General features: G+C 31.9%; 3 protein-coding genes across 14 annotated transcripts; all 3 read right to left on the reverse strand.

Moving 5' to 3' along the window:
• Window positions 1-1076: 1076 nt before the first annotated feature.
• Window positions 1077-5092, reverse strand: LOC114163521. Its single transcript, XM_028047827.1, has 4 exons — window positions 4773-5092; window positions 4018-4221; window positions 2878-3288; window positions 1077-2750 (listed from the first exon to the last, which is right to left on the reverse strand). Exons 1-4 carry the CDS (start codon window positions 4977-4979, stop codon window positions 1713-1715), a joined length of 1860 nt encoding a protein of 619 aa, XP_027903628.1. The 5' UTR covers window positions 4980-5092; the 3' UTR covers window positions 1077-1712.
• Window positions 5093-6869: 1777 nt separating this feature from the next.
• On the reverse strand, window positions 6870-11667 carry LOC114163268 (cell division cycle protein 123 homolog). Of its 11 annotated transcripts, none has more exons than XM_028047481.1 (4): window positions 10258-10597; window positions 9634-9739; window positions 8567-8734; window positions 6870-8312 (listed from the first exon to the last, which is right to left on the reverse strand). In XM_028047481.1, the coding sequence occupies exon 4, from the start codon at window positions 8276-8278 to the stop codon at window positions 7280-7282; it is 999 nt and encodes a 332-aa protein (XP_027903282.1). In that variant the 5' UTR covers window positions 8279-8312; window positions 8567-8734; window positions 9634-9739; window positions 10258-10597; the 3' UTR covers window positions 6870-7279. The 11 variants fall into 11 exon arrangements, with proteins under 11 accessions (XP_027903282.1, XP_027903281.1, XP_027903276.1 ...); XM_028047480.1 differs by having other exon boundaries at window positions 6870-8345; window positions 8562-8734; window positions 10258-10596; XM_028047475.1 differs by having other exon boundaries at window positions 6870-8345; window positions 10258-10595.
• An 892-nt stretch (window positions 11668-12559) lies between these two features.
• Window positions 12560-17290, reverse strand: LOC114164095 (nitrate regulatory gene2 protein). 2 transcript variants are annotated; one of them, XM_028048609.1, is made up of 6 exons: window positions 17060-17290; window positions 15387-16288; window positions 14876-15060; window positions 14444-14667; window positions 14021-14348; window positions 12560-13213 (listed from the first exon to the last, which is right to left on the reverse strand). In XM_028048609.1, the coding sequence occupies exons 2-6, from the start codon at window positions 16090-16092 to the stop codon at window positions 12815-12817; spliced, it is 1842 nt and encodes a 613-aa protein (XP_027904410.1). In that variant the 5' UTR covers window positions 16093-16288; window positions 17060-17290; the 3' UTR covers window positions 12560-12814. The 2 variants fall into 2 exon arrangements, with proteins under 2 accessions (XP_027904410.1, XP_027904411.1); XM_028048610.1 differs by lacking the exon at window positions 17060-17290 and adding an exon at window positions 16820-17019.
• Between the last annotated feature and the right edge of the window lie 4930 nt (window positions 17291-22220).

Here is a 22220-nt window from a genome sequence, read left to right on the forward strand (position 1 = left end):
ATATATATATATATATGTATATTAATTTTATTTTATACGCCAGATTCAGCGTGATAAAATTAGACTCATTAATGCATAGGTTAATTGGTTTTATATACATATAATTAGACTAAACTACTCCAAATTAAAATACATTTTTGTAGTAAAAATATAAAATATAATTCAATGTTTAATAGCATTTGTTCATAGATAAAAATGATTGGTGAACTTATGAGTTTTAACTTAACTGTAATGTTGTGGTTGTAGCTCTTAACACAAGAGCCCTTACAAAAGTAATATCTATAAACACTCTATCCGTTCAAAATAAAATTTATTAGGATATGACATACTTATTTTAATGATTCTTCCAAAATCTGTTTATGAAGATAAGAAATTTGTGTATACTTCCCAACATCTCATGCATTTATATATGTAGTTCTTTCATATAATGTATCAAAAAATGGAATAATTAATAAAATATATTTTTAATCTAAAAAATATTATATTTAATCATTTAAATAATATATTGAATATGAATTATATACTAAGGAAATAAATTTAAGTTTATATTTTTCATATTTAACTTTTGGAAACAAAGGAAATAAAATATGAATTATATAAAGGATCTTCTCCCTAAATTAAAAAAAAAATGGGTTGCGTTATTGCTTCTGTGACAAACAAAAAACATAAAGTTCTAATTATTTGTTTACTAGTTGGGCTAAAAATGATTTCATTTAGAATGGGTTCTAATTATCTTGATGGTCATCACCCATCATCCATTTGCAACCATCATTTTTAGCCCAATAAATAAATAATCAGTATTATATAATACTAAAAATAATATTTTTCAGTTCTCAATGAAATGTTTGTTTCATGATATTATAATCCTAGAAACGTAATTAATAAGAATATTACAATAAAAAAATCATTCTTAAACACATCTAAAGATATGTTCGATTAACTCATCATATTTCTGAAAAATACCTTTTAATTCAACTTTCCACGTACTCAAAAATATTTTTTTTTTAAACATTCTAAATACGCTCACTTCTATATTTCCAGAAACAAAGAGTACATGAATCAAACACTTCCTAAGCTATGAAAAACAAATAATGTTTTTTCATTCCTAACTTTTATCACGAGCATGTTTAACTTAATGGTAATTCAATTCCTCACTCTGCTGCTGATTCTTTTTGGGCTAACAAAACTATAAAAAAAATACACTTTAAATATACTTGTCTAACAGCATGAATCAAATCTATCCAAAAATTCATGAATTATAAACTTCAAACTTGAAAATGTTCATGCTATACCTTAAAAATCGCAAAAACTCACAAAACACCAATTCACTTTATAAACCACCTGGTCACCAATTCGCTAAGACTAGTTAAGCTACGGTTGGATCACAGGATTCATCAGAAAACTTACGGGGTTGTGTTGAACCATGACGGTTACAAAACATTTCTGATGCAACCAATTTGGACTAGCTATATCACTGACTGAGTCTCAATCAGAACGTTCTGAACCAGATTTGATATAACTGAAGAAAAGTGTGGAAATTGGTGTCCAAATTGCAAATGTCATTTTGAAAATCAATTTGTCCTTCATTACTTTTCACTTTCATCTCTTTGCACGAAAAGAACAATAACTGGGAGTGAATATAGCACAAAACATTGTGAAAGATAATGCTGATTAACCGTCAGATATTTCTGTCCTGTGGAAACCTTGTCATGTTACCTCTCACCACTTTTTCTTTTGAGTGATCCACTAATAGCGGTCTTAGCTTTTGCCCATTCCTTCAAAGATGCAGCACTTCTCATAAATGTGCACGTTTCACCTATTTCAATATTTTCAGGGGATTTTTCCCTGGGATTTGTTTCAACTTTTTCCTCAACTACTGAAGCAAAAGTAACGTCATTGGCACTGATATGCTGACTCTTTTCTTGTACAGCCTCCTTTGAATTAAACCCGTCATTACTCACAGCTTCATTAATAGTATCCTTGGGTACACCATTATGCTTGGATTGATTGGAAATGGCAGGTACCACAATGGGTTCCTTGGCCTTTGGCTCTGGAAAAGTAATACCAGGCAAAATATGTGAAATGCTAAATGAATTGCTATTCTCACTAACCATTTGTGTCCAGGATTGTTTTTGCAGCCATGAAGCTCCTCTGCCTGTCTTATTAGGTGCCACATTATGCTGATTTTCGGTAACATCTTCTATCACTTCTTTATTTGCAGGTTGAGCTTCAGCAAGCTCTTTAATCACTTGTGTATCGGTAGGTTGAGCATCAGCATGCTCTTTTATCGCTTGCGTATTGGTAGGGTTGCTCCATAATTCTCTGTCCTTTTCCATGTTTTCAGTTTTACTGATTGTAGATACAGGTGCACACAGATCATAGGATCTTTCTTGATTCTTACTAGAGTCCAACTTTGGTAATATAACAGAAGCACTGAAAGAAGTATTTCCTCCACCACCAAGAAGTTCTTTCCATGAAGACTTTTGAGACCATGATACTTTAGTCAATTCCTCAAAACCATCTTCTGGCTCACTACGCTGTGCACCAGATCCCACCTTATTTGGAATAGTCTGCTTATTACCCTTGCCACCAGGGGTTGCTGATACTTCTGCATTACTTTCCATTTCCAATTTGGGAAGTGATTTCCTCTTCTTGTTCTTGTTGGGATTGGTATTATTCCTTCTCTCCACTTGAGGCGTACTATTGTTGTGATCTTCCTTAGCAATTTTTGTTTTATTAAACCATGATTCCTGAAGATTAAATACAACAATTACATGGAATAGAATACATTTTCTTTGCTAAAAGGAAACTGACATTACCGCTTAGACCCTAATTTATTAAACACCCAACCTCCACCCACAAATAAAGAAAAAATACCTGATTTTCCAGGATTCTTTCGAGCTCCTGGTTCCCTATTAAAGCTGTTTTATTTCTATTCGTCTCCATGTTAATAATGAGATCGTCTTCATCTGTTGCGCTATCTTCACATTCATCAGATTGTAAAGTATCAGGTAACTTGCACAAATCCTTCTCCTTTCCAAGGTTCTCAACACTGGAAACCTTTTCTTTTTGAAGTAGCTTGTTCATCACAGAATTCATTATGCTAATCTCTTCATCATTCATTCCACCACTTTCAGCTCCCCCATCAATAGATAGCTTCCCTCTTTCCGTGATAACGGGACTACAATGCTCCTCACAATCACAAAAATGCACAGGGAGTGGAGGAACTTTAATATTCTGGAAACTGTATTTGTGCTTGCCAGTTCCACTGAATGGTATGGATTTCACCTGCACAGGTATATATGTAGCATGTAAAAGCCAAGTAATATCATTTACCCTTATTTCTTTAGACATAATGCAAATGCAAGGATACATTTGACATAATTAAATGACTATTTAGTTATGCATAACAGATAAATAAACTAACTTTAAAATAAAAATCATTGCTCTGAAAATGCGTTGTACAAGTTATAAAACACTTATTCTAACAGCTGTTTATTAGAGCTGAACTAATTATTTATTCTAATAGACTACAAGGCATACTATCAACTGACAAGGCCTAACTAACAGTGTCACATCCTAACAGACAGGCCTATCTTGATTTCCTACACATACTTAAATATTAACTCAATGAAAATCTCTTCCTTCAGTTTAAAATAAGAAGAATACTAAGATGCAATGCAAATTCCTTTGGTGTTGTTTTCTCAGATCAAAGTTTTATCTCAATCACCAATATAATAAAGTTTACAATGAAAGTTAGCTAGCACCCCTAACAAGGTGAAACTTCATCCCTGACTAAGAGCAAGCACCCAAGGGAAGTGCAATCAAGTTTTTCCACCTCACCACAATGCACAAGAAACCCAAAATAATAATTTCACGCATACAGTTCACATAACCCATCAACTCGTACCCAATCCTATTGCCTACTCATCAACTCAACTCAACCAAACCCAACTATCACAAGATCAACCTTTAACATTGAAATGCATACTCTAAAAAACCACATAAACAAGAGACCTTTCTCAATCTAGGAAAGAAAATACTGAGATGTTTGGTATTTGACTTAGAAGAGTGTGTGGTGGCTTCCTTAGGAGAACTGGGAGGTGGTTGAGTAGCATCATCAAGAGCATCGTGCTCCCATTCTCTCTTCATCCTCGTGAGATAGTCTTCTTTGGCCTTCTCCAGTCTCAGCCTTCCACCCTTCCATAGACACCCATTATACTGCCATGTCAATCCAAAGTTAAAATTAGTCACTGAAACAACACAACAAAATAATTAAAAAAAAAATTCTGTTAGTTAAAACTATCTTATTCATAAGTATAGTCTGTTTTTAGTAGTTAACCATTGTCAACTAACTATCTGTTAACTAACTCTTTAAATAGTTAGTTTGGACCTGAAGAAAGGGGCTTTTGGAAAAACAGTTGTAATTCTTCTTCTCTGTTTCCTATTCCAATAATCAAGTAGTCTCGAAGTTCTTTAATTCATAGAATTTCCTGCAATTTTGGATTCTTCAAACTCTCAAGTTTCTAATATCATGTGTTTTTAGTAGTTCTGTATCAGTATAACTAAGTATTATTTTTAACACACAAAAACTCGAATTTTAGCTTATACAGAATTCTATCTTCATTTTTCTCCTAAAAGTTGAGAGGGAAAAGTTCGAATAAAATGTCCTTAAACTATTTCTCCTAAAAGTTGGCTACATGAATCACAACATGTCATTGATAGTTATTGGAAAAAAGAAATAAAGAAAAAAAAAAGATATTGATTCTTGCCTTGCTGAAGAGTTTGGAAAGGGATTTAGGATCGGAGTGAAAATCGATGTAGGCAAAGCTGCGACCTTTAGTTCGGATGGTTTGAACGGCTTGGACGGAACCAAGAGAGGAGAATAAGCTTCGAAGGTCTTCGGCACTGACGGTTTCCGCCAATCCTCCCACGAATACTCTGACAGCGTTCTTCGTTTCTTCCCCTTCCTCCGCCATGCCTACTACTATGAAGTGTTCGCAGCAACAATAATGATAATAATAGGGTTCTTCTCGGTTTTCACTTAGGCGCCCAGGAAGCCACCTTTACGACACCGTTCTACTTTGGAGGGTAAGGAATGGTATTACTTTTGCCAAGGAACAGGGTTAGATCAAATAATTGAAAAAATAAAATTGGTTCAAAGGTATTGAATTTAATAGAAATATGAGAGAATATAAAAGAAATATGTAAGATAGTTTATCCGTTAATAAAGAATTTATATATATATATATATATATATATATATATATATATATATATTATTTTATTCTTTAAATAATTATTATATAAAATTTACTATTCATGATTAAAAACATAATAATATAAAATTATTTATCTTATAATTACATTTTTATAGAAAATTATTTTATAATTTAATATCATTTTTTAAAGTTAAATATATTTTTGGTACGAATTAAAATTTGTTTTTATTTCATAATAAATATATTTATTTTAACTTAATTAATATTTTTTAAAAATTATATTTATTTAGTTTTAAGTTTTACAAAACAAAATATATTAAAATTTGAGATAATAAAAAATTTTAATTTAATATAAATTTAATTATAAAAATATACTTATCTCTATTTTTTATTTCAATAATTATTATACTAATAGATTTTTTGTTATAATAAGAAAAGAATGAACACATATTTGTCTAACTTGTGTTTCCACTCCTGTGTTCAATTTATAACTCAAAAAAGTTGTTATATAATATTTTGGATAAATATTTCATATTTTATTTTAAAATTAAAAAAATGTTTAAAATTAAGAATAGATGCATCTACTTCAACAATACCATCCATTACAAATTTCTCGTATCACATCTTACACTAATTCATCTACTACTGTTTTTAGTAATTGTCATTTATTAACTTATTTTTTAAAAATGGTATAGAGATATGAAGTATGTCTTTTCCCATCAGTAATATGAATGTTGATAAAATAGTTATAAAAAATAAATATTTAATTGATCTTATATAACCGATAAATAAAATTTAGAGACACCAAATACCTATTTGTAGTTAGTAATAAGAATTTTTTTAAATAATTACGAATATTAAATAGTTAATAATTAATTTTAGGGTTAAATATGCTTTTGATTTTTTAATTTTTAGTGAATTTTAGAATTAGTTAATTTTAAAATTTTGGACCAATTTAATCATTTATCTTTTAAAATGCATGAATTTAATCTTTTTAATCAAATTTTGTTAAATTTATTTGGTATTTCAAGCACGTTTCATAATAGTAATTAACTTAACATTAAAGCGAAAACGTGTCAAACAGTATAAACAACTCAAATACAATTATGAGATGCAAAACATCAAATAAATCTAACAAAATTTAATTAAAAGGACTAAAATCACATATTTCAAGAGATGAAGGATTAAATTGATCCAAAATTTCAAAATAGACTAATTCCAAAATTCACTTAGTTAAAGAAAAAAAAACATATTTAACCCTTAATTTTATATAACTGATTATTTACTTAAAGTTTGGCACAATTAATTTTATTTGAAAATATCCGTTTATACAGTCAATAAAGTGTTTGCTGATTAAAAGGAAGAGAAAGATATTAAAAATTATAAATAATCAATTTTCGTGTGTATTATTTTTTTTAAGCAAAAAGATTTACTCAAAACTAAATAAGGATATAAACAAAATATTATAATAACGACTAATTTACCCTGCATATCTCCTCTGTTATATATTACTTAGGTTATTCATAATATTAAGTATTCAATACATATACCAAACTAACCTGCATAGAATAAAGGAATTATGCATGTTAGTGTCACCAGGTAAGGGAATAGATTGCAGTGAACGAACATAAATAAGCACATGAATAATACAAACATGGAAGCAACTCATTTTTTCATATAAAAAATACACTCAACACATGATAAATTTTCTCTAAAATACTTAGGTACAAACTAAGCACCATACGACACAATTGTCCCTACAGATGTTCGTGTGCCTGAGTTTCAACACCTAATCATCCGAAGGCCTGAAATTGGTAGCAGATAACAATGACCAACAGAAAAACTTCAAGTAAAAATATCTGATGTTTGAAGTCCAACAAAATAAACTTAATAACCATAAGGACTAAGGTTTATGTTAAACAAAAAATATGCCTCCTCCATGCGATAATGCTTTCAAACAGGAGTTTTCCTTTGTAAAGAAACTCAAAATACAAATTAAAAAGCTACTTTTTTATTTGCTACCTTAAGTGTTAATTTAGAGAAACAGCAGTTGATTATCATGCACCAGCTTCTGCAGATTGTTGTCTAAACTCTTCATCTGCACTCCTTAGAAATTGATCCCAACCACTACCCTCACTCGTATCCAAGTAATCAAAAGGCACTGCTGTTTTAAGGCCTGGCCTAACAGCACAACGATCTTCTACAATTCTAAACTCCACATCATTTCCTTCAGTATGAATACTCTCTAATTCATCCCATGCAAATAACAAGGGCAATGTAAAAGCACCCCAAGGGTTGAAATCCACAATCTTAACTCTCTCGTCCTTTGTGATATAAACATCAAATGTGTAGTTTTCTGACTCAAATTTAGCCCTCACGTAATTGTTGAAAAATGCTAGGATCAATGAAAGGATATCATTCTTCTTTTCAAGCAAAATAGGATAAAAAGTAGTAACCTCTCGTTGAGAAATTCCAATCAACTTCTGATCTCGTATGAAACATCGAAATTCCATGTCTGGCTGAAGAGATGGATACCATTTACGGAGTGCAAGAAAGAAATTATGGGGCCTAGTCGAAGATTTATCCTGGCATGAATCATACGCATGGCACAAATCATGGACCAATGAGTCAGATGCTCGAAATAAAAGTGCAATCTCACTAAAACTGGTGCACCTAAGACTGCCTGCGGTACTTATCCATGCTGAATCTTTTGGAGCACTCCAATTCATCTTGGGAAAGACTGCACCCCCAAGGGACTCAATAGATTCCTTAATTTTCAATTCAAGTTCTGGAAAAGAAGGTGGTGGAGAATCTTCTGCTTCATCCCCAGATCCCTCTGAAACCTGAAAATCTTCTTCTTCAGTTGGATTATGAATTCTATTGGGTAATGCATCTTCATTTAAGACAGAAGCAGGTAAGAGAAAGGGCCCAGAGTCATCAAGAAGGTACTGAATAAATGACTCGGGAAGTTGGTGAATTACAGTCTTGATGGATACAGATTTGAACTTTGGATACCACTCTTGAATCTGACATTGATTCACCTCTTCCACTTTCATATTCTGTAACAGTAGTTTCTCTACCAAATATAACCTGTTGAAGTACCTCTTCTTCAACAATCAGTATCTGGTATTCAGTAACCATAAGTATAAGAGATCAATTGGGTGAGAAGGAAGGAAAATCTGACTAAATATAAGATAGAAGCACGGTATTGAGATACTTATAACAACACTAAAGCCAGTTGGAATAAAAGCACTGCATTGAGATTATGGTGTAATTTTTTCAATTGCTTTCGTTTTATTCATGCACCAAGGCTATCTTAATATGCTTTAAATTACATACCCTACCTTCTTGTCCTCGAATAAATGGTAAACTTGATTTTCCTTGCCTCTGGAACCTTCAAGCTATGGGCACTGGGAACAGTAAATCACCACCAAAGAGCACATCGGTGTTCAATGTTTCAGTATTCCTAGGTAAAAGGAATCCAACACTTCCTCCAGTTAAAACAAATTAACCTACAACATTAGATAAAGAAGAATCAATTTTTAAAACTCAAATGTTTATGACTCTGCTGATTGGCCATCTTTAAAGTCTTGTAATATTAAATCACTATTCCTGACTAATAAAATCCAAATCAAAAAGCATGTCCACAATGACATCTTTCAAGGGTAACCAAATCAATCTCATTCCCCTTCGGAATTACTCTTTTAGCTTGTTATTTGTAACACATACCAGTAAGCCTTTTATCTTTAGTCTAGCCTTTTCTTTTATACTTTACTATGAAAACACCCTACCCTAGTAGTACAAATTGCACTGACCAGACCTGCTTATAATTTTTCAAGTATTTTATTAATACTGGAGTTGACAATAAATTAGACTTTAAGTATTCTTCCCGTAGGAAGAAACAAAGTCATCACAAGTCCTTGGCCATATAGTTATCATAAAATATGCCTACAACTAGGGGTGTCAAAACGGGCCAGCCCGGCCCGTTTTGACCCGGCCCGCTTTTGGCCCGTATTAAACGGGCCGGGCCGGGCTGGCCCGACAAGGTAAAACGGGCTGCTTTTTTGGACCCGGCCCGCGGGCTGGCGGGCTGGCGGGCTGGCCCGCCAGTTTTTCCTGGTGTGTGTAATTTTTGGCCCAATCAGTCAGATTTTAATTTTGAATTTTTTCACATCTGTCCAACAACAATAATCTAATATCACAACACAAAAACAGCCCTGGAATGCAATATATAATAACATAACTGATTCAGTGAAGCATCAGGCAGGTTCATTCAAACAAGAAAATGATCACAAACAATAATCAGGGTGGTCTGCATTAATACAATAGTCCATGATTTAATGTAACCTAAAAAGAGGAGCATCATGAAAGTCCAAACAAATTGAAATGATTAAAAACACATGTAAATGACGTTTTGCTCTCTGCAACTGCAAGTCATGAAGGTCACTTTTGCAGCATCAATAACATGTCTGAATCAGAACATCATTCGGCATGGAGCATAACCAAAGTGCAAGCAACTACACAAAAGAAAAATAGAAGCATTTAAGACTAGCATAAGCAGATTACACATAAAAATAGATGTGCATAAAAATTAATACATGTGCTGCAGTGTGAACCAGTGGCAGAAACTGTATAGGCTTGCTTTCAATTTAAGTTAATTCCAAACAACTCAATCCCAGTTTGAAACATGCAGAGTACAGTACACACATCTAAATATGAACCAGTGGCAGTACTTATTATCAACAATATACTATAATCATCTTTGTTTTATGCCTAATTCTTCCTACCCTCACTATATTTTCGTCCTGCACCTCTGTAAATATAAAAAAACATCCAATCTACATGCAGTCCGAATATTAAAATATTAACGATGAACATCCATTAACGGCAGCAGCACCAGCAATTACGATTCATGATTCACAGAATGGGTCGTGGTGGTCGGAAATCAGAAAATCAGAAATTTAGGGTTAACAAAATTGGGAATTTAGGTTACAAAACGGGACAAATGGAACCACAACTCAAATTAGGAACATACCTGTCTTCGCGGTGGTCGTGGCAGTCGGAATCGTCCGCCAATCGCAGTCCGACGGTGGCTCCGCTGTTTTCGCGGTGTTCGTGGACGCGGTGTTCGTGGACGGTGTTCGTGGACGCTGTGAAGGTGGAGGAGAAGAGAAGCGGCGGGTATGGTTAGCGTGGTGGCCTGTGTGGATGGGTGGTGGGGAGCGCAGAGAGTGGAAGAGAGTGGAAGAGAAGCGAGCCCAGACAGAGAGTGCGCGGAGGGAGAGATTGTGGATGGGTGGGGAGCGCAGAGAAAAAGGATTGTGTGAGAGTGTGAGAGGGATGCTGAAGTGAAAATAAAACATGCACGTGGGATTTTGGGATTTTTTTACTTAAGTTACACGGGCCGCGGGCTGACCCGTTTTGGCCCACGGGTTGGCCCGACGGGCCAGCGGGTTTGACGGGCCGGGCTGTAGGGAACTGGCGGGCTGAATTTCTTGATTCGACCCATGTTATTTTTGTCGGGCTAGCGGGCCGACCCATCGGACCCGGCCCATTTTGACACCCCTACCTACAAGATCAAAGAGGAAATCCACTAGACTTTAGGGGAAGTCAAACTAGAAGCCAGGTTAACAATTAAAATCAGTTCGAAATCTTTTTTCTTAAAACTATAATCTTTACCATGCACACGATTCATTTTGCAGACATTGTAACTTGCAGGATAAATTAATTACCATTAAAAACACTATCATTTCAAATATAAACTAATTGAGCAATTGCACAAGAAATATGCAAAAAACAATTCATCAAAAGCTAATGACAGGGGATATGAACTATTAAATTGTCTCCCTAGAATCCTCCTTGCAGTAGAGAAAAATACGCACAGTGTTGAGATAGAATTAAATGACGTTCGGACATTATATGATATGCATTCTAATAAAAATTTTGGTAATTTTCTAAAAGAAATACTAAATAAGACTTCATTATCTGGTCTCTGCCATCTCAACACGGTAATAATATAACAACCATGAAGATCATAAACAAAATGAAAAAGAAGTTCAGCACATAACTAGGCTACATAGCAAAGTAAAACAGAGCGTTTTTGGCTCAGTGACTGGCACCCGCAACACAAAAACAGATTAAAACACGGGGCAGTGAAAAGGCAAAAAATTTCCTTGTAATCAGCAACAATGTATTACATCCCCTAATTAGAACCCTATTTACATGGAAAACAATTAAGAAATTCATTCAAACCATGCAGTCTATCATTATCCAGCACAATCCTTCAATTTAATAAAACCCTAATCGAACCCTAACCTGGAGAAGAAGAAATCCACTATCAATGTTACTCAGAAAAAAAAAAAAAAACCACGAATTGAGAGAAGTCGAGGGAAGTAACTGCAACAACTTGTTACGAAGCTAAAGCGAAAGAAGAATTGGCGTTGAGAGAAGAAACCAAAAAATGTAATCTTTTAAGAGATAACCTTAAACTAAATAGCATGGAAATTTTGAAATCGGAGTTATGATTAATTATTATAATAATTTTCAAAATGAAAAAATAAACCAGTTACTAAAAGTTATATTGAAATAATAAAAAACATATGTACACAAAACGGGTATAAAAATATTTTTTTTACCAATTTCTTATAGTGTTATAATTACACTCTTGTAGTTTAATTGTCAAGATAAAAAACAAATTAGTTCCCAAACTTTATATTGAAATTATAAAAAATGTATACCTACAAAACAATATTTTTTATTAAATTTCATAGTGTTAGAATTACACTATAGAAACACTTGTAATTTTCATCAAAGTAAATAATTTGTTTCAAAATAGTTATTGTACTTATAAAGATGGAAAGAGACAAAAACATGTACACAACAAATCTATTAAAGAAAATGTTCACATTAATGGATTATTATATTTATAATAGATTAAATATATTTTTGTCCTTTAATTTTGAGTCAAAATTAGAATTAATTTTTTCGTTGAAACTTTAAATAAATTTACTCTCTCAACTCTATGTAAATGCGTGGATTTAGTCTTTTAAGTTTATTTGACGTTTCAAAACATTTTATTATAGTTTATTTGAAATGTGAAACAAACTTCAAAAAATTTGATTTAAAAAATTAAATCCACACATTCTAAATATGAGAGACTAAATTGATTCAAAATTTTTAAAAATGACTAATTTTAATTTTTACTAGAAGTTGAAGACCAAAAATATATTTAACTCATGCTTTATTTAAGTCATGAAAAACGTTGATATCAAAAAAAAATCTTTTTATATTAACTTTCATATATTATAATTATATGATAGAATCACTTCATACTCTTCTTCCTTTACTTTTCTTTTCATTTGTTCCACATAAAAGATAACCTTCAACCCCCATTAAAAAGTTAAGAATACGGTGGCATGGAAGGGATATACAAAAGAGTTTAATTTTGATACCATCAACACAATTTTGTGTCAGTTCACAAACTGACAAACACAATCTACAATATACAAATGTATATATTTTTTCTTCTCAAACTATCCAAAGCACCAGACAGTAATAAAAATGTTATGAGGTGCAATATCCCTGCACTCTACTCAAATGGCTTCAGTGGGGGCATTGATAAGCTCAATAGCATGGGATGAAGCACTTGAAAATTCCATGAGTAAATGGAAGAGTGGGGGAAGTGTAGTTTGTAGCTGATCAAGGGTCATGGCCCTACTATACTGAACAGCATCCAAATAATTTGCTCTCTCATTCTCCACTTGCTTCTTAATTTCTTCTGTTTCACTCTTCTTAACATGGATTGGATGCCTGGGGCTTGTATCAGCTATATCTCCATCTATTCTCTGCTGCATCTCAGCCAAGGTGTTCACACATTTTTGGAATTTCCTTTCAAGTTTCTCTAACCTTTTCAGAATGTTGTGTTCCTCTGTCTGCTGAGAAGTTATGGATCGGATGCATGACAAAAGGCTTTTTATTGCATCAGAGGTCGCCTGCAACCACCCAGAATGTCAGCAAATTTGAAAATCTTGGTATTCATAAGAAAATCAACTCATGAAATTCGTCAAGATGTTTGGTAATATGGAGAAAAGAAAGTGTTTATTCAAACAAGATTTAATCTTTCAAACCAACTTCTGCACAGTCTTAATACAATAAAGCAATTAATGTTTTGAAACCAGAATTTTTGTGCAGAGAAACTGATTGAATTAAGACTTAGTTTAAACTTTTGGAAGAATTAGTTAATCAGATGATATCTGTAATTTAGTATCAGACCCTAAAGTTTGAAGTTTACATAGACACACAGAACTAGCACAATCTGGAATGAAGCCAAGAACAAGTACACAGTAGCTAGTGTCAAATAAATGACGGATCAAATGAGAGGGGAGAATTCACCGAGAGAAACAACACCAATGAGATCTGAGTTCAACCACATAAGAGTATCACTCTCAACCCAAAACTTTAAAACAATGATTTATAGGTTTTCATCTTTATATGGTACTCAACTTTCTCATTTTTACTCCGTGTGAAACTTAAACTCATACTTGGATTTCCGATATGGAACTCACACTTGGATTCTAACAGCTGGTGTATACTAGATGAAAACACTAGAACAAGATAGCATTGCAGCCAAAACAAAGCAGTTGGAATAGTTTGAATTTTTAAAAGTTAAGATTCTTCAGTTGTGAGAGAAAGAAATGAAGTAGGAAAACAGTTATGACAACAGATTTTGTATTTTTCCTGTCAAGAATAAACAAAGCCCAAGGCAAAAATATTGACATCGAGTTTTGACCCAAAAGTACCTTTTCTGGTAAGTCATTAAGCCCACGCTCCCAATGTTCACAAATAGTAAGAACAGAAGAATGATTGCTACTTTCTTGACCATCCCTGAGGCTCTCGGTAAGCTTAATCCATTCATGGAGGATCCTCACATACTCCCGTTGAGATTTTACAAGTTTGCAAAAGTTGCTATACCAATAAGAGGCCTCAGTCTGAAACTGAATTGTAGCCTGGGGATGATATTCAGAATTTAGTATCGTGCTGTGATTATCACTGAGGTTACTCAAGTGCTGGGAGATGAGTGTTTGGGCTTCATGGGACTCCTGCATTGTTCTCCACATTTGTGCCAACCTACAGAACAACCAAAAGTATTCATTAAGTTAGATTCATATTAACACATCATTGAGTTACAACAAGTGTCATGCATTGATTCAGACAAAATCTACCCTGCAGTTAATGCAACCAGCTGGGGTAAAAGCTCCTCATCTATCATTTCCAAAATTGATGAAGTTGTTTCACTGATGCACTGCCGTAAGCTTATTAAATCAGACTCCAACTTCTCAACACATGATCGAGTTTTGTCAATTTTCACCATGTCAAGGTTCTCATCCTCTTGTTTACGCAATAATGACGACTTTCTATCGAACTCCAAGGCAACAATTCCCTCTTCCTACATTGTATGACATTTTAACAATGAGACAAGAACAATCATGCTCTAAGATTTAAAATCCAAAAGCAAAGATTTCCATTCAGATGAAAAGAAAGAAGACAATGATCAACATAAAACAACATCCAATCAACCCTATTACAGTATTCCTTTATTGGCAACTTTCAAATTTCCTATCTATGAAATCAGATAGCCAGATTCATTAGCTAACCTTTACTGCTTTGAACAGTTTCTTCTCTGCCGAATATAACTTTTTAAGTGTGGCACAATGAGCTCCAGGCTTGCATGGTTCACTACGACCAGAAAATTCAGCACAATCTTTGGTGGATGGTGGTGATTTTGAATGCCTACTCCATGACAGTACACTGAAGACCTTTGCAGAATTGCCTCTCTTCCCTTCAAATAACATAGCCACAGTAAAAACATGTCAGCACCAAAACAACATCGGAAATGAATGATGTCTTAAACAATTGTTAAGCATAATAAACCTGCCACACAACATGGTATATCACGAAACACCGAATGGGATTAAGCTTGATAGTTATTCGATGGACGAAGTTCAGATAAGACTGTATATGATATATTACTACAATCATACTTCATAAAACATAGCTTATAATGAAGACACCACAATTTCAAAAATTTAGAATAATCTACCAAAATTCATCATTACAGAACTTCCAACATCTTAAAAGGACACAGTAAAAGAAAAAAAGCCTTACTATCATGACGCCCAGAATTCTGCCGCAGAAGAGTATCTCCTCCACTGATATCAATAAGAACAGCAATTTCCTTAATACATGCAGATGCTTTCAAGAATTGCTCATCCAACTCTTTACCTATACCCTCCAATGTTTTCCCACTTCTATAAACTGTAACAGGCATAGTTGTAGCATCTTTTCTACACAAACTTATTGCAGAGGAATTTTCATCAACTGATTCTACCAACTGTTGCTTTCCCCTACGCAATTTTTCAGCAATTACAGCAGCTTCTGCTTCTTCATCCTCAAATTCTGTTTTGGTTTCTTCCCAATTATCCTCCTCCACTGGTTCCACCATTTCGTTTCTATCAGGGCATCGATACAGCCGTAATGAACTCAAACTTGGATCAATTTGCAGTGGAGGAACATTGGTGTCATCTGTCTCTAGCATCTCATCCTCCTGCACCATACTCTTGTCAGTGAGAAAAAAAGGCCGCGGCGGCGGTGGTAGCGGTGGTAGTGGCGGGGATGCAGTTTCAAACTCAATTGTATCAGACTCAGTGAATTGCCTCAGGGTGGCACCAGTGTTTCTCAGTGATTTCAAATAAGCCAATAAGGAATCAGAATAATCCCCTCTAATTTTCACCAACTGTTTCATCAACCTCTTCCTTTCCTTGCACCTACCAACCTTCTCATCCTCATCAATACTTGACAAAACACAACCCATTTTGGAATATACAGATCTCACAAGTCAAAGGGTGTCAGAAAAGTATCTTGATGAAGTTTCTATAGTTTTTATTCAAAATAACTATATAACAAACATTGTATTGCCAAAAACTCAGATTGTATGGTTCATCACTAGATTCCACTATCCAATAGTCTTCACAACGTTTTCAGTATTTCAATATCCAAAAACTTGTCACCTACAATACACAAAACAAACAAATGTAATTACTAAACCACAAGGAAGACAAAAACTAAACGCAGCACACAAAAAAGACACCCAATTAGAAATATTTCACAGTTGTCAACCATACCCACAAAATAACCACACCCAACATATTCAACTCCCCTGCTTCATTAATTTTTCCAACGAATTTCTTACATGATTGTCAAAACCCCAATAACTAACCCAGAATCTATAACAGTGTGTTCAATACTCACTCCAGAGAGTATTGCTAGAAAAAAGCACAATGTAAACAGTTGCCATGACCAAACTCAATATGGGGGAAACAACAACAGGAAAAAGCTTCAAACACACACACACACACACACACACAAAAGAACATATAACACTAAGCTATTAGCACAGGGATATTAAAATGTTGGAAAAAAATTTAAAAATAGAAAAAAAAAACAATGTTTCTGACAAAGAATCTGTCTGCAACAGAGGTCACTCCAAGAACAGTCATACAAAAACGCATAGCCAATTGCAATTGCAGTTTGCAACTCACCACACACAGGCATTTGGGTATGGTAAAATGTGAAGACAGAAAGGTGAATCTTCTTCTGGTTTTAAAAAAAGCGTTCAAAAGAAACCCACTTTGCTCCTTCTTTACAGAACAGAGAGAGAGAAACAAAGCTCGAGACCCGAGAGAGGGAGAAGCATCCAAAGAAAAGAAGAAAAACGGCACAAAGACCACAGCAGAGAGAGAGAGAGAACGAAGAAGAAGAAAAATTGGAGGTATTACTACCTATCAGAAGCAGAGCACGTGGTTGAAGTTTTATGTTGCTGGTTCTGCTTAGAAGAAGAAGATAACTTTGAAGGGTGTGTGAAAAAGATGATGTTGGAGCATGCGATGATAGAGAGAAAACTCTTGAACAGCTTTGCATTGCCAAGGTAAATGGAAAAATGGAAGAGGGTGTTAGCTATGAGAGAGAAAAAGAACACCTTTCTCAAATTATAGAACTTCACATGAGACATATTACCTGGTAGCATGGGACACTGATTTGGTTTTGTTTTTCACACTAACAATAATCATGGTAGTTAATTATTAATGATAAAGTGTGAAACTATGGACAAAGAAACATGAACATTATACTTGGGTTTCTTTAAGAATGTTGGAAGAGATCTATTACTGGGGTATGTATTTGGACCACAAAGAAAAAAAGTAAAAAATAAAACCTATTTTCAATAGGTTCGATATAACTGTGTCTATACAAATAGCAATGTAATGATTTAACTATGGACATGTGAAAGTTAGTTTCAAATTTTGTTAACTTCGTGATAAATTCAATTATCATGAAATTGATAGAGAAATTGCATAAATGGTGAATCAAAATTGAAATCGTAAAAAAGTAAGAAGAGTTTTTCATTGTAATAAGTGGAATGCTGAGGCAGCAACAAGTGGTATGGGTGATATCTTAGAGTTTAAGATACATATAATGTTTATGATTAGTGATCAAGTTATTTGAAAGTTATGCAAAATTATCTTCTTTTTCTAACTTTTTGAGTGACCACAAAAAGTGTTACTTTATGACCTAATATTATTATTGTTTTGGCATTGGCCAACCATGCTTGAACAATAATGTAATACACCAATTTTGGTTCTTATAATAACAAAAATTTAATACTTTTTTTTTGTGTGTATTTTGTGGCATGGTTATCCATGTTACTTATGAGCTAAGGGAGTGCATGTGCTTTTTCTTATTAGCTTTCTGCTGCCAAATTTTTCTTCCAATTTTTCTTTGTCAAAATTTTTGGTTCAAATGCATGGGATCATGTCCCACAAACCCTTCTATCTATCTTATTGTTATAGATTTTCCAAAAGGTATCCAAAAGAGAAAAAATAAAAGTACAAATCTCACATGAGTCTAAGTCAATTTGGGTTTGAGTTCAATTGTTTAAAAAAGGTTTTGATAGTTTTTTTTTTTCTTTTCAAGAATGATGTACTCAATCTCATATATTGGTCTACACAACAAATAACACTTTTTGTAAAAAAAAAACGTGAAAAGTGAACAAAAGTAAGTATTGAGGGATATTTAAAGAAATAAGAAAAAAAATTATTTTTTAAATAAATTTATATTAATCATAATTATGAACTTTACCATTGTACTAATGTCCATCATTATTATCACATAAAAATTTATTAAATTGAAAAAGAAAAAATAAATACAAAATATGAAAGATCAAAACCATGACAATATAAATTACACTTTACAACAAATTATACCTATTAAAAAAAAGTGAAAGTAAAATCTTAAATTATGTGTTTTATGTGAATAAAAGTCAAATTAATTAACTTATCAATGTAATTATTTTTTTTATAAAATATAAGATTAAATATGTATTTAGTTCCTCAACTTTAATTTAAATTTAGAATTCATCTATGTATGAAACTTTTATACATGTTAATCCTTAAATTTTGAGAAAAAAAAAACTATAACTTAAATGTCAAAAGATTGAATCTAATTGAATTAAAATGACTATTTTTATTTGTTTTTAAAAATTGAGGATCAAAGTTTCATGTAAATTAAAATTATAATTTTTCTTTAAAGTTCAAACATCGGAGACATATCTAACCCCAACAAATATAATATATTTTGAATTTTATATATTACAAAAATATAACAAACTGCATATAATTTTGTTTTTCTATTTGGAGGTACAAAATGAGATTATAGTTAATTAAGTTCGGAAACCATATTTTAACATTATGAATGCATTTGGAGAATGAAAAGTATTATATTTTTCACGTGTGATAGTTGACCAGATTTTAATTACCTATTACTTAATTAAATCAAACAAAACTTTGAAATATTGGTAATCCGTATTCATAAAAAAAAAATGGTCAACATAAAATATTACATTTGATCTTATTTAATGTACAATTTATTTTCTTGATTTACCCTTCAATATGTAATTATTTTCCAACAATATTAGAAATAAACAATTGTTGAATCCTCTTTAACAACTATTTAGTTGTTACATCTTTTAATTATTTCAAGAGATAATTGTTAAATCCTCTCATGATTTCGAAAGTTTCATGTAATTATTTGCGATTTGTGAAGTAATTATTTACTAGACCTCTACTAATACCAAAGTTATTTTCTTAAAAAAACAATAAAACTTAATTATACTCTTGCTACCTAAAATGTGAAGTAAATATAACTTTGATTTTCTAAACTTTAAAGTAAATATAACTTTTATTTTCTAAATTTTAAGGAGTTCGTTTTAATATTTTAAATTTGAAACATACGATTTGAGTCCTTAAATGCTAAATTTAAAAACTAAAATAATTTTTAGTCTTTCAAATTTAATATTTAGACAAAAAAATTAATATAAGGGACAAAATCATTTCTTTTAATTTAGAAAGCCAAAATTATATTCCTTTTATACTGAAGAGACTGAAAATAAAATTAAGCTAAAAACAATTATCAAGCCTACCTAATTTTCAATAAATGGTGTTGCAATGGACGCAAGGAAGAGTAAGTGAAAAAACCCACTCATTCTATTTAATTTCAACCAAACAGTAAAAATATTATTTTTCACCACCTACTTTTTTTACTCATCTTATACCAACCAAACAAATGCATTTAATAAGATATGTTCTTCATTTATTGCCTAGAGTAGTAATTTGCATACTTAAAAATTAATAATAGTTTTATTTGATGTGAAGTGCATAGGATTTTTTCAAATAAAAATTGTAATAAGTTTTAACATTGTGCTTAATCAGATAAAAAGTTGTAATTTGAAGGACAGATAGACATAAATAACATGTTAGTCATGATGAATGAAAATAAACAAATGGGTTACAAACCTTAACCAATTTCATCAAAATAAATTGTTTAAATAAAATTATACGATAAGTAAGTGTTGTTGGTTTGTGTGAAAAAGTATCTTAACTTGTATATCTATTGTACATGATTTTTAAAAGTATATAATATATTTATTATGTTTTTTCATAGAAAGAAATGTATGAAATCAATACATGTAAATCGTAAAACCTTTTTCTTTTTTAAACACAAATTAAGTAATTTTGGTATCTAAAAATGTATGTCCCTTTTCTTTCTCTCGACCCATTTGTATTCTTCATCCAACTCAATATGTTTTATCCTTTTTTTCATCTAATTTTCATATTTTCTTGAATCAAAGGCCACATTTGAGATTGTGGTAGAGTTCTTTCCAAATCAACTTAAACAAAATCTTCATTTATGTAAGTTAAAAATCTAATCTTTGTCTTCTATTTTTTGTTTTGGAGTGTTGATTTTTGCTTTGATCATGATTAGAGTCTTATTTTTCTTTGTGTTTGTGTACTTTTGGCTTATCTAGGTTGAATTGAGGTTTTTGTGCTCAAAATCACCTTGGGATATTTATTGTTTTAGTTTTTGTCCACATTCAAGGTAAGGGAAACTAGGTTTTATTTAATTTTGATATGAACTACTTATCGTGGTCTTTAATTGTGTTTTGATGTGTCGAATTGAAGAATGCATGTGAGATTTTAGTGATTTGTGTTATTTGAGTTTGGATGTTAAAAACAAAGTGAAAATTTGTAACTTTGACTCAAACAAGTAAACTCTAGCTTAAGCGAAAATAGCCAAATTTCTATTTTGTCGGTTAAGTGATAACTTCTAGCCCAAGCGACATAAGATGTTGTTCAAACGACAGGCTTCCCACTCAGGTAAAAAAACCATTAAAATTATTTTTTGATTTTGTTAGATTTTAGCTAAACTTAAGTGAACGCCACTAGACATCTCATATTTGACTATAGAAAATTGAGAATTTAAATCCAAATAAACTTTAAAAATTTTATACATACTCAAAACAATTTATCATAAATTAATTCTTCTTGCACGACAATTTAAAATTTTCTTTTAACAATTAATGAAAACAATGTTATCTCTCTTTAACTTTTTTCTTATGAAAAATTGCATTGAAAGTACTTTAATTATAACATATATCATAATGTTGATTCGCGCACTTATAATTCTGAACTATTTCATATGATCATGAATTTAGTTTCCTGCATAAATTAAAACTAGTTAAAAAAATTTAAAATAATTTCTTAATAAATTGAAAAATTATCACTGAATATTTTTTTATTATTGATTTATGGATTGCGTAATCTATAAGTTAATTTTTACTTATAAATTGTGTGATGTAGAATTTTTTTTTAATTTTTAGATTTTGCAATTCAGAGTTATATTTTTGTATAAAAAATAAATTTCTAAATTATCCAATTTTTGAGTATTTTTTCATTTTAAATTTTTTTTTGATAATATAATATAGAATTGTTTTTCAAATTGCACAATTCAAAAGTCACCTTTTACATAAAAATATTTAATTCTGAGAATCATTGTTGAAGACAAAGAATAAATAAAAATAAAACTTCTATCAGAATGTATTATATGTGCTGATATCTTCTAAATAAAGGAAATATAAAAATTAGAAAATGTAAGACAAAAAGAAAAAATAGACGACCAAAGAGATAGTAGTATAAGGAGATGAGAAAAGGCCATAACAACATAAAAATAGCTGATCGAGACTATGGATTCTAATTTGTACACACCGATAGAAGTGCAGAAAGAAACCATGGGGGTACAGGAAGAAATATTCCAAATAGGAATGGGTTTAAGAAAGCAAGAGATTGGGTGGTGCAAGTAAGTGTGATGTTGCTTTTCCGAACCATTTTTCGCAGTTTTATTTATTGGTTTAATTATTCTGATGATTTTTTTTGGGGTTAAATATGTTTTTGGTCTCTCAAGTTTTAGTGAATTTTGGAATTAGTCATTCTTCAAAATTAGATACCAATTTAGTCCTTTATCGTTAGAAATGTGTGAATTTAGTCCTTATTACCAGATTTTATTAAATTTATCTGACGTTTCAGCGCATTTCATGATAATTTTTGAATTGTT

The sequence above is a fragment of the Vigna unguiculata genome, chromosome 9 (genome assembly GCF_004118075.2).
Source record: "Vigna unguiculata cultivar IT97K-499-35 chromosome 9, ASM411807v1, whole genome shotgun sequence".
Taxonomy (NCBI): Eukaryota; Viridiplantae; Streptophyta; class Magnoliopsida; order Fabales; family Fabaceae; genus Vigna; species Vigna unguiculata.

Excerpts from the sequence above, each read along its gene's own strand:
- LOC114163268 (XM_028047479.1), bottom strand. The coding sequence starts at position 8,278 with ATGAAAGTGGAAGAGGTGAATCAATGTCAGATTCAAGAGTGGTATCCA.
- LOC114163521 (XM_028047827.1), bottom strand. The coding sequence starts at position 4,979 with ATGGCGGAGGAAGGGGAAGAAACGAAGAACGCTGTCAGAGTATTCGTG. Across the intron at positions 4,222-4,772 it reads TTTCCAAACTCTTCAGCAAG|TATAATGGGTGTCTATGGAA; the intron begins GCAAGAATCAAT and ends TTGACATGGCAG. Across the intron at positions 3,289-4,017 it reads TCTTTCCTAGATTGAGAAAG|GTGAAATCCATACCATTCAG; the intron begins GTCTCTTGTTTA and ends ATACCTGTGCAG.
- LOC114164095 (XM_028048609.1), bottom strand. The coding sequence starts at position 16,092 with ATGGGTTGTGTTTTGTCAAGTATTGATGAGGATGAGAAGGTTGGTAGG. Across the intron at positions 15,061-15,386 it reads GAATTCTGGGCGTCATGATA|GGAAGAGAGGCAATTCTGCA; the intron begins GTAAGGCTTTTT and ends TGTTATTTGAAG. Across the intron at positions 13,214-14,020 it reads TTAATGACTTACCAGAAAAG|GCGACCTCTGATGCAATAAA; the intron begins GTACTTTTGGGT and ends GGGTGGTTGCAG.